The following is a 12,822-nucleotide window of genomic DNA, read 5'->3' on the forward strand; positions in this document are numbered from 1 at the left end:
TTTTTTTTATGTTTGTGATCACCAGAGATATTCAGAAACATTCAATGTCTCTGAAAAATCTGACATCTGACTAAGCAATGGGCTTAGGGTTCACACAGCAGCTGGAGCTTTTTTTCTCACTTGTTTCATGGGTTACTCTCCAGTCCCACATGATGGCATTCACATGCACAAGACTGCCATGAAGCAGGGCCTCTCCATTGAGCTTTGGGCTGGTAATTTGCAGGAAATTGACAATGACAGATCCAGGAAAGCTAAGGTCAGCCTCACCACATAAGCCAATGGGGAGCAGAGGTGGCTCGTTGTTGGTGGAAATTTTTAGGCTACCACATCTCTGAACTGTTATGGGATGTTTTAATTCTCCATAAGGGCAGAGATTATACATCACAGCAAAGCAACTTCCATAAGACATGATGACTTGAAAGACTGCAGATGCCGGAATCTGGAGCAACTCAGTGGGTCAGTCAGCATCTGTAGAGGGAAATGGACAGTTAAGACCCTTGATCTGGACTGAAATAATAGAGGGGAGATAGCCAGGTGAGGGAAAGGGGAAGGGGTCAGTAAGAGGCGACAAGCAATAGGTTGATCCAGATAAGGAGGGGTGATTCTCATATGGAGGAGGGAAGTTTGGAAGTAGCAACAGAAGCTGGGAGGTGATAGGTGGAGATGATGGAATCTGATAGGAAAGGAAGGTGGAGCATGAAATCAAATAAGGATGATTGGGTGGGCAGATGGGGGGACCCAGTGAGAGGAGTTTGTGGGTGATGGGCAGATGGTGTAGGTGGAGGAGGGGAAAGAAACAGGCCAATGAGGGCGGGTTTGGGTGTGTGTAGGAGGAACTGGGTAGATCAGGAGGAGAGAGAAAAGGAACAGAGGAAGAGTGAGTTACCTGAAATTGGAGAATTCAGTGTTCATGTTATCGGGTTGTCAACTACCCACACAGAATATGACGTGCTGTTTCTTTAGTCTGTGTTTGGCCTCACACTGGCAGTGCAGGAAGCCAAGGACAGACAGGCTGGTGTGGGAATGGGGAGTGGAAATAAAATGACTTGCAACCGGGAGATAGCCATGGTGGACAGAGCGCAGGTGCTCGGCAAAGGGGTTGCCTCATCTGCGCTTGGTCTCACCGATGCAGAGGATGCCATATTGAGAGCACCAAATGCAATAGACAAGGTTGGAGGAGGTGCATGTAAATCTCTGCCGCATCTGGAAAGGCTGTTCAGGTCCCTGGTTGGTGATCAGGGAAGAGGTGTATGGACAGGAGTTGCATCTCATACGGCTGCAGGGGAAAGTGCCGGGGAGGGGGGAAGAGGGGAGGGAAGAGGAGGGGGGGGGGGGAAAGAGCAGGGATAGGGTGGGAGGAGGTGCGGGGATAGGGTGGGAGGAGGGGGGAGAGTGGGCATAGGGTGGGATGGGGGGGAGGGAGGTGGGGGAGGGGCGGGCAAGGAGGGAACTGGGGGGTGGAGGGGAGACATGAGTAAACCAGGGAGTCATGGAGAGAGTCATCCCTTCAGAAAGGGATTGGGAAAGGAAGATGCGGCTGGTGATGGGTTCACATTGTAGCAGGTGGAAACGTTGAAGAATGATGTGTGTGTCAGTGGGTTTGTAGTAAATGTCAATGGAAAACATGTCTCCTGAGAGGGTAATTGAGAGATCAAGAAAGGGGAGAGAGGTGTCGGAAATGGTCCAGGTGAATTTGCGGGGAGGGTGGAAGTCAGTAGCGAAGTTGACGAAATTGATGAGTTCTGTGCAGGAGGCAGCACCAATGAAGTCGTCCATGTAGTGGACAAAGAGGTGGGACATGGTGCCAGAGTAGGTTTGCAACAATGACTGCTCCATGAAGCCAACGAAAAGACAGGCCTAGCTGGGGCCCACGCGAGTGCCCATGGCTACACCTTTGATTTGCAGAAAGTAGGAGGAATCAAAAGAGAAGTTGTTCAGGGTAAGCATAAGTTCAACCAGGCAGAAAAGTGCAAGTAGAAGGAATTACTTAAGACATGCCTTCTGTAAAAGAAATTGTGAATGCAGAACTGTGGCAAACATTTTCATGATATCTATACTTGGAACATACTGTACCAATTCTGAACTTTTCTTTTTAAAAGAATGTTGGGAGCATAATACTGGGAAAATAAAGCCTCAATGTCTGACATCTTAAAGGGGACAGAATACTGACATTTATAATGTAACCACTACGATGAAATTACCTACAGCAGGCACTGCAAAGGCACTGTAAAAATACCACCAATGTTGTTTCCATAAAATCCTCCAAATTCACTGGAAAGCAAATCAACATTAGTGTCCTCTCACAGGTCAATATCTGCAGTACTGAGTTGATTACTTGAGAGAGATGTACTCAAAGTCTCCATGAAAATATGTAATATTACCACTGACTCCTGTGACTCTCTGGTCAATGACTGCTCAAGATGGAGAAGCAGCACTTGGGATGGCATTAAGAACATGAAGGGCACACAGGGACCCCTTGCATGAGCTGCACACCACCTCGCAAAGTACCAAGTCATCTGCCCCATCAGTGGAAGAGTCTGCAGTTCCCTCATTAGCCACCTCAGAATCCGCAAGTCATCCTCAATTTTGACAGACTGCCTAAGGAGCCGATAATGTAAACACCAAACATTATATTTGGGAAATCCGAAGCCTCCAATTCTTTCATTATAACTTGTAAAGAATAATATTGAAAGTAAACTTTCTTCTAGCTGTTTCACAGATTATTTTAAAAACTACTTTTCAAGGATTTCAGCAATTTTTTTTTCTGATTTAAGCTCTTTCCTTATTGCCTTTTGTTTCCTGGAAACATCAAGCAGTATATTTACAGAGCATGCCCATCCTAACTTGGTGTATGAATCAAGGATTGTGTCCAGGAGAAAGTACCAATGGTTATAAATCAGTCACAATTTGAAAATAAGGTTGGAAAAGATCTGGACATACGGTGGCACTACATTCATGTTATTCAAGAGGCCAGTAGAAATGTAGCACATGGGAGTGCAGATGGATTTGAAGGAGAGCTGGAAAAATTAGGCAGAGGGATGACGGATGGGATAGGAGGAGGGAGGAGGGGGAAGGGATTAGAGGGTGGGGGGAGGGGGGAAGGGATTAGAGGGTGGGGAGAGGGGGGAAGGGATTAGAGGGTGGGGAGGAGGGGGGAAGGGATTAGAGGGTGGGGAGGAGGGGGGAAGGGAGAGGTGGGAAGGATGGGAGGGGAGAGACCATAAGACAGAGGAGCAGAATTAGGCCATTCAGTCCATTGAGTATGCTCCACCATTCAATCATGGCTGACTTATTTTTCCTCCTCAACCCCATTCTCCTGCCTTCTCCCCAAAACATTCGACACCCTTGCTAATCAAGAACCTATCAAGCTCTACTCTAAATATATCCAATGACTTGGCCTCCGCAGCTGTCTGTGCCAATGAATTCCACAGATTCACCACACTCTAGCTAAAGAAATTCCTCCTCATCTCTGTTCTAAAGGGACGTTCTACTATTCTGAGGCTGTGCCCTCTGGTCCTAGACTCTCCCACTACTGGAAACATCCTCTCCACGTCCACTCTATCCAGGCCTTTCAATATTCGGTAGGTTTCAATGAGATCCACCCCTCATTCTTCTAAACTCCAGTGAGTACAGGCCCACAGCCATTAAAACGCTCCTCATACATTAACCCTTTCATCCCAGGATAATTATCATAAACCTCCTCTGGACCTTCTCCAATGCCAGCATATCCTTCCTTAGATATGGGGCCCAATACTCCAAATGTGGTCTGACCAACACCTTATAATGCCTTAGCATTACATCCTTGCTTTTATATTCTAATCCTCTCGAAATGAATGCTAACATTCATTTGCCTTCCTTACTACTGACTCAGCCTGCAAGTTACCTTTTAGGGAATCCTGCACTAGGACTCCCAAGTCCCTTTGCACCTCTGATTTCTGAATCCTTTCCCCATTTCGAAAATAGTCTATGCCTTTGTTCCTTCTACCAAAGTGCATGACCGTACACTTCCCTACGCTGTATTCTATCTGCCACTTCTTTGCCCATTCTCCCAACCTGTCCAAGTCCTGCTGCAGACTCCCTGCTTCCTCAACACTACCTGCTCCTCCACCTATCTTTGTATCATCCGCAAACTTGGCCACAAAGCCATCAATTCCATCATCCTGATCATTAATATAAAACGTGAAAAGTAGCGAACCCAACACCAATCCCTGCGGAACACCACTAGCCAACCAGAAAAGACCCCCTTTATTCCCACTCTTTGTCTTCTGCCAGTCAGCTAATCTTCTATCCATGCTAGTACCTTTCCTGTAATACCACGGGCTCCTATCATGTTGAGCAACCTCATGTGTGGCACCTTGTCAAAGGCCTTCTGAAAATCCAAGTAAACATCATCCACTGACTCTCCTTTGTCTATCCTGTCTGTTACTTCCTCAAAGAATTCCAACAGATTTGTCAGGCAAGATCTCCCCTTAAGGAAACCATACTGACTTCAGCCTATTTTATCATGAGCTTCCAAGTATCCCAAAACCTCATCCTTAATAATGACTCTAATATCTTAACAACCACTGAAGTCAGCCTAACTGGCCTATAATTTCCTGTCTTTTGCCTCCCTCCCTTCTTAAAGAGTAGAGAGACATTTGAGATTTTCCAGTCCTCTGGAACCATTCCTGACTCTAGTGATTCTTGAAAGATCACCATTAATGCCTCCACAATCTCTTCAGCTACCTCTTTAAGAACCTTGGGGTGTAGTCCATCCGGTCCAGGTGACTTATCCAGCTTCAGACCTTTCAACTTCCCAAGCACCTTCTCCTTAGTAATAACAACTATACTCAATTCTGCCCTGACTCTCATATTTCTGGCACAGTGCTGGTGTCTTCCACAGTGAAGAATGACGCAAAATACTTGTACAGTTGGTCCACCATTTCCTCATTCCCATTACTACCTCTCCAGCGTCATTTTCCAGTGGTCTGATGTCCACTCTGGCTTCTCTTTTACTCTTTATATATCTGAAAACTTTTGGTATCCTCTTTTATATTATTAGCTAGCTTACCTTCATATTTCATCTTTTCTCCCCATTGCTTTTTTTTAGTTGTCTTCTGTTGATTTTTAAAAGCTTGCCAATCCTTGAGCTTCCCACTAATTTTTGCAAAATTGTATGTCTTCTCTTTTGCTTTTCTGTTGTCTCTGACTTCCCTTGTCAGCCACGGTTGCCTCATCCTCCCTTTAGAATGCTTCTTCTTTGGAATGAAATGATCCTCCGTCTTCGAATTACTCCCAGAAACTCCTGCCATTGCTGCTCTACTGTCACCCTTGCTAGGTTCCCCTTCCAATCAACTTTGGCCAGCTCTTCTCTCATACCTCTGCAGTTACCTTTACTCAACTGTAATACCAATACATCCTATTTCAGCTTCTACCTCTCAAACTGCAGGGTGAATTCTATCATATTATGATCACTGCCTCCTAAGGGTTCCTTTGCCTTAAGCTCCTGAATCAAATCGGGTTCATTGCACAACACCAAATCCAGAATTGCCTTTTCCCTAATGGGCTCAACCACAAGCTGCTCTAAAAAGCCATCTCGTGGGCATTCTACAAATTCCTTCCCTTGGGATCCAGTGCCAACCTGATTCTCCCAGTCCACCTGCATATCGAAATCCCCCATGACCACCGTATCATTGCCCTTCTTACATGCCTTTTCTACCTTCTGTTGTAATGTGTACCCCACATCCTGGCTGCTATTCCGAGGCCTGCATATAACTCTCATCAGGGTCCTTCTACCCTTGCAGTTTCTTAACTCTGCCCACAAGGATTCCACATCTTCTGATCCCATGTCACTTCTTGCTAAGGACTTGATTTCATTTTTTCACCAACAGAGGCCCTCAACCCCCCACCCCACCTGCCTTGGGAAGGGGGGGAACGAGAGAAAAGCTTGTGTGGAGCTCGGCACCAGTACTGAACCAAACGACCTTTCTCTGCTGCAAAGTTTATAACTCCGTGAGTTCACTGCTGCGAGGGTAGCAGGAGGCGCGGGTATATAAGCGGGAAGGATCCCCCGGCGCCCTTTTAAAGGCCACTTCCCCGGTGCGGAGCGGCTGCTGCTGCTGCGAGGAGGAGCTGCAGATAACGGAGCCACTCACCCCAGGGCATCGAGCGTGTCCAGGATGTCCGCCTCCATGGCGCGGCCCACAAGCTGGAGCGCACACTGCAGAAGCGGGGAGCTGCACCGTCCCCGGCCTCTCCGCCGCCCCTCCGTTCAAACCTCCTCCCGCTCCTTTGTCCAATGACGAGTGAACGAGCGGGGGCCGAAGATGTCCCCTCCTCCCAGAGTGGCTCCCCCTGCTGGCTGGGAGGTGCTGCTGCGGGCGGGCGTCCCTCCTATTTATAAAGTAGACGCTTCCAAAGGTGACAGAGATGGATCCTACACTTTCCACTTAAAACTGCATTTCGTTGATACTGCGATTGGTAGATGTGTTCCCATTTTGATTGCTGTTTTATTATGAGCTTCATCTAATTGAAATGGGTGAATTGTTATATTGACCAAGACCAGCAGCAAATCTCATTTTTAATGTCCAGTATTTAAGATGATTTTCGCTGACGTAAGAAATGGAAGAGTAGGTCCTTGAGTCTGCTCTGTACTTCATTAAGATCGATCACATCTGTTTTCTTGCCAACCCCGACATCACACCATTCCCTAGTGGCCGAAATCTATTGATCCCAGCTGTGTCATCTTCTGAATGTGATACTAACACATAGAAATGGATGGAATAGAAATCAAGTAGGAATAATGGTTTATTAACATGGCAGAATACTGAACTCCAAAACTATTTGCATGTTCCATCCACAACTTCCTAGTTTAGACCAACTGTTCCAGGTACAGTTACAAATACAAACTAGGTATATCACAGAATTCCCTCCAGTAGTGAATTTCCATTTATTGATGAAGTTATGAGCCTTGAGCACATTTAGTGACTGAACATTCACATCTTTTAGAGTGCAAAATTCCAAACATCCCATAACAATCAGGTCATCTTGCTTAATTCAGTAATTCTATTATTGTACAGAATGTTGAGCTTTATTTTGTGATCCTTTATTATTATGAAACTTTCAGCAAAACAAAGAAATAATGAAATGTTTTCAACATTTAAAATTGTTTCCTTAAAGCTCGTTTCAATTTAGAAAAATTCTAGTAATGTTTGCTATTGTTAGAAATACAAAGCTCTTAGAGCCATCCAAAATTGATGATTGCAAACCTTACCTGCACTCCCCTTTCCACGTCAGTGATAAGTGTTAATGCAACAAAGCCTTCAGAGCTCAAAAGAACACTAAATGTATTTTGACAATACATTTTGTAACCAATTGTAATATCTTATCCACATGCATACTCCACACCCCTCACCCCACTTTCCATTATAGAAGCTTTGGACTAAAATATTTATTTTATCTGAAGAACCAAGCCTAATTATTGCATGGGACACAGAAGCAGGAGTCCAACTCTGCCAAGCAGGCAGTTATATATGCATGTGTAGTGTAAAAGCTCATGGCTGTCATGTGACCGTGACAACACTGACCCCTCTGGCTGGGATGACACCATTGAGCACATGGCCGAAAGCGACACCACTGTCGATCAAGGTTTGGCTCCACCCCACTAGGTAAACACCTTTGTCCTTGCTGGACCACTCGGATTGGTCTTTGTGAGCACCTTTGTCCTGGGCACACCTACCATTGACCTGTTTAAACACCTTTGTCCTTGCTGGACCACCCAGCCCCCTAGCAGTATAAAAATGCTCCATGTTTGGTTTTCTACCTCTCTCAGTCTCCGAGGATGTTGAGGTAAGCTGTGCACTACTTCAGGGCAGTTAGATAAGGACTCCCAAGACCAAAGAGCCAATGTTTGTCCAGAATATCAGGGTGTTCAAACATTGTATTGTTTATTCCTCGATCATTTCTACCCAGTTATTGTGTGTGCGTGCACCTCACCCCCTGTTGCGATTCCCTTCACATTCGTGATCTCCTGCTTGAGAGTGTGCGAGTATGCATTTGTTCCTTTCCATTCTGTTCCTGCGTCTGTCTTTGTAAATAAAAATTCTCCTTTTTGAAGTACAAAGACTGTGTGTCCAGATCTCTATCTTGAAGATCCAAAAGGACCTTTCTCACAACATTTGGCGCTGCGAGCAGGGTCTTAAGGTTATTGGCTGGACACAGACGCGGGCGGGATGTTCTGGAACAAGGGGAAGAAAGAAGGTGTAGGCACTGAGGAGAGGATCCCAGGATGGACAGATGAGAGTGAGGGATTTGGGAGCTTGGCCAGCGTGCTGGCAGACCACGATAAGCCAGTGGACTGGGCCGAGCAGTTAGATCCACGTGGTGAAAAACTCGGACACCATGTGGTGGCCCTCCTCCAGCAGTCAGGGTTCCCCAGTGCCAAGGGGAGCCGAAGGGGGGCCCTCTGGCTCCTGGCATCCCTCCTGAGGCGCCAGGTCGAGATTACTGGCCAGTTGCAGGATACCTGCCTGCAGAGAGAAAGAGAGATAGAGTCCCTCCGGCAACGATGTTGCACACTGCAGGAGGCAGTTCAAACTGCCCAGACCCGGGCCAATGACCTCAAGGTCCGGGGTACCGAGGTCACCTGCCAGCTGATCCAGGCACAGCAGGCACAAGCCGCCCGCAAGGCTGGCTGGCAGCCAGATCCATTTAAAATCCGAGCCCTGGTCCGGCGTGGTGACAGGCTGGACGCATGGCTGGGGAGATGGGGATATATGGATGGATACGGACGATGAGGAGGTGCTCGACAAGAAGGGGCTCCCTCGCGCCCGCCCTCCCCCCTACCCACCTGAACCCCTGCATGCTTGACCCGTCACCATGCGGTCCCAGGTCAACCACAGGGGGAAGGGGAGTCAGGATGAGGCCCCCGCAGGGGGAAGTGCCCGTGGTGCCTCCGAGACCACGGAGACCCGGGATTTCTCCATCAAGGAGCTAACCCAGCTGGCGGACTAGTACCGCCAGCGGCCGGGCAAGCACCTGGCTATATGGCTGCTCCGACTGTGGGATGAGGGGGCCCCCAACGTGAGCCTCTCTTACCAGGAAGTGAGCGCCCTAGGGAGCTTGTCTGACCAACAGAGCATTAACAATGCCCTGCGGGCACCACATGGAGGGACTGGGAACAACACTACCCTGTGGAATCGGGTAGTGACCGCAGTGAGGGTCCAGTACCCTACCCTCCTCGAATGGGACTTATATGGGCGACCACAGTGGAGCACGGTCAGTGAGGGCACCGGGGTCGTCAGGGAATGGGCACTGGTGACTGGCATCTATGAGAGGCCCAGCGATCGCGGGTTGTTAGAAAACACCAGGGTGACCAGAGTGCTAACGGGATACCTGGTCACCACCGTGTGCCCCGATTTGAGGCCAGTGGCCCTGTTCCTCATGGGATCGGCTAATGGGAAGATCGTGTGGGACGCCATCACCCTCCTGGAAGGGCTAGAGTTCTTGCAGTGGGGGAAGCCCACCCAGGTCCGTAGGGCAAAGACGAGGGCTGGAGACACAACGCCCTGTTTTACACGCAAACGGCTATTCTTGGACCTGCTGTGTGCAGGGGTGGACCGTGCCAGCACAGATGGGATCCCGATCTCCACCATTTACGTGCTCTGGAAAGAGCAGTGCGGGGGGACATCTGGCCAGGGGAAAACCCATAACCACCCTGGGATCAAGCCCGACCCAGGGGGCGCCCCCAACCTCCAGGCCACACTGGCTGCCCCCGACGACACTGCCTCTGTCCCTCCCCCACTCGAAGCAGTCTCTCCTGCCCTCAAGGCTGAGCTCTGGGACCTGCTGAGACAGGAACTAGCCCATCTCCGCCCGCAGGAACCTTCACCCACGGGGTGGCAGACCCCCCACCCCCCTCCCACAGGATGAAGGCCAGGGGTCCTGGCACATTTGTTCCACTGCCCTCTCCTGTCAGGGAGACCTGAAGCCACATATACCTGTCGCTGTACATTGGGGAAGGGGGAACATAGAGGTGGATGGCACTCATCGACACGGGTGCCCAACACACCATCATCCTGGGTAACCCCACCGCGTGGACGGGGGCACAGATGCAGATAGAGGGGTTGGGAGGGTTGTTCCCTTTTGCCCGTGAGGGAGGTCACAGTCTGTATGGCCATCGGGAACCAGTAACAGTGTTGATAGCAAACTCACCCGAGTGCATCCTAGGGATCAATGTCTTAAAGGGACAGTCTCTCCATACTAACCGAGGCAAGTTTACGTTTGGGGTCACGCAGGCTACAGTCATGGTCGGGGCAGCCAAATGCAAACCAGTTGTTGATCCCCCTCCCTCCAAGGTCGGCTGTAGCTGACAGTACAGAGTGCCAGGGGGATGCCGAGATATCACTGAGGCCATTGCAGGGTGCCCAGACAAGCCTTGGCATGCAGTGGTAGATTTAGATATACATAGCCCCACTATCTGCCATGGCTTAATCTCTCATTCTTATGGGGACCCGAACAACAGGCCACTTTTGAAGCAGCAAAGCAAGCTATGGAACAAGCACTGCCACTTGCTCCCCGCCAGGCAGATGTCCCTTTTGAAGTGCAGGTCTCAGCCAGTGAGGGGGTTGCCGAATGTAGCCTCTGGCAGAAGATCCAAGGGCACAGAGCTGCTTATGAATTCGCCAGCACCTCCAATAAATCAGACTGTGGGACTTGTGTCTGAACCCCAGCACACGCCAGTGAAGCTCTACCACTAACACAGATTCCCCTGGATACTCTTCGAATGAATTGTTTACATGGACTTTCTTTTTCCTTTTGCGTCTGTCGGGTTCGGTATTTTGGTTTGGCAGGGGGGCCGGACAGCAGTTCCCCACCACTCCCCTCACCACTGCAGCACAGTCCTTCCAGAGATTCCCGATGGGGTGGGTGTTTCAGGAGCTGGTATTTCCCTTCCTACAATTTGACCTCCACCCGAGTCCCGACCCTCAGAGCCATCCCACAGATGCTGAGTAGACCAAGGGAATGCTGGTGCAGACTCCACTATGAGCACAGTTCCACTTTTTCAGTTGGTCATAGTGAGTGAGCGCGAAACTGGTATCCAAGTGCCTCCGTGACCACTGCCGATGGTGCCGCTAAGCTGGGGGCTCCCTGCACTTTGAACAGGAACCACTGGATTTGCGGCTACCGTGCCTACCGGTGGCTCCCCACGAGCTGGTATGGCCGCTGCTTTCCTGTGTTCGTGGTGTCCTATATCCATGCTCTCGATGAACTTGGGGAGCACCTGGCATGCAGCGGCCACAGGGACAGGAGGGCCATCGCGGAGTCGGGGAACTTCTGGATGATAGCCTTCCCCACGTATGGCACAGCCCAACTGTCCTGTAAGATCATACAAATGACCAGCGTGCTCCACATGCTGGCTGACGAACTGAGGACAGCAGTGGAGCTGGCTGCCGTCAGGCTGGTAGCCCTGCAGAAACGGATGGCCCTGGATTACCTACTTGCTGCGGACGGTGGTACGTGTGCAGTGATTAGTAAGGAGTACTGCACTTTTATCCCTGATGAATCCAGCAACACCACCAGCCTGGCTGTTCACAATAGGGACTCGGTGGCCAAAATTCAAAAAGTGAGGGACCAGCTCCTCCAACATGACACCTCATGGGGAAACAGGTGGCCGTTTGGGTCACTGGGGGGGGGGGATAGTGGGCAACTGTCACCCAGTGGGCCACCACTTCCATTTTAGTTGTTATAGTTTTTCACCCTCGTTTCTGTTGTTATAGTTTTTTTGTATTTTGTGCTGTGCTTGTCAAGTTATTAGAGCCACATTTGCCTTCCATTAGTACTGCACCCCGATGTATATTTCTTAGTTTAGTTCTAGTTATTCCCTTGATTGGTGAGTGATGTTGCTTTTGAGGGCTGGAAGTGTAATGTAAAAGGTCATGGCTGTCATGTGACCGTGACAACACTGACCCCTCTGGCTGGGATGACACCATTGAGCACATGGCCGAAAGCGACACCACTGTCGATCAAGGTTTGGCTCCACCCCACTAGGTAAACACCTTTGTCCTTGCTGGACCACTCGGATTGGTCTTTGTGAGCACCTTTGTCCTGGGCACACCTACCATTGGCCTGTTTAAACACCTTTGTCCTTGCTGGACCACCCAGCCCCCTAGCAGTATAAAAGTGCTCCATGTTTGGTTTTCTACCTCTCTGTCTCCGAGGATGCTGAGGTAAGCCATGCACTACTTCAGGGCAGTTAGTTAAGGACTCCCAAGACCAAAGAGCCAACGTTTGTCCAGAATATCAGGGTGTTCAAACATTATTGTTTATTCCTTGATCATTTGTACCCAGTTATTGTGTGTGTGTGTGTGTGTGTGTGCGCGCACGCGCATGCGCGTGCACCTCACCCCCTATTGCGATTCCTTTCACGTTCGTGATCTCCTGCTTGAGTGTGCGCGAGTATGCATTTGTTCCTTTCCATTCTGTTCCTGCGTCTGTCTTTGTAAATAAAAATTCTCCTTTTTGAAGTACAAAGACTGTGTGTCCAGATCTCTATCTTTAAGATCCAAAAGAACCTTTCTCACAACAGCATGTAAAATAAGCTTTTCAATTTTAGGGTGCATGAGGAGGTACACACAACATTTCTAACAAAAGGTCATTGGCCCGAAATAACTTACTCCATTTGATCTGTCACTTACCAGGGATTCCCAAGATTTAGTGTGGATGTTAGATTTTCTCAAGATTTTGGTCCTTTAAGTGTTTCCATCTACCTGGTAATCTCTTGCTATGATAGATCTTGGAGTGGAGTGTGCCTGTTTTGTGAGTGGTGTCAGGCAGATGAACAAT

General features: G+C 49.0%; 1 protein-coding gene across 1 annotated transcript in view; it reads right to left on the bottom strand.

Moving 5' to 3' along the window:
• Positions 1-6,289, bottom strand: part of fam98b (family with sequence similarity 98 member B) — a 29,046-nt gene extending 22,757 nt beyond the window's left edge. The window contains exon 1 of the mRNA XM_052022072.1: positions 6,135-6,289. Coding sequence (XP_051878032.1) covers positions 6,135-6,172 — 38 coding nt within the window. The 5' untranslated portion in view covers positions 6,173-6,289. The remainder of the gene's footprint in view (positions 1-6,134) is intronic.
• Between the last annotated feature and the right edge of the window lie 6,533 nt (positions 6,290-12,822).

The sequence above is a fragment of the Pristis pectinata genome, chromosome 1 (assembly GCF_009764475.1).
Source record: "Pristis pectinata isolate sPriPec2 chromosome 1, sPriPec2.1.pri, whole genome shotgun sequence".
NCBI classification, from domain to species: Eukaryota; Metazoa; Chordata; class Chondrichthyes; order Rhinopristiformes; family Pristidae; genus Pristis; species Pristis pectinata.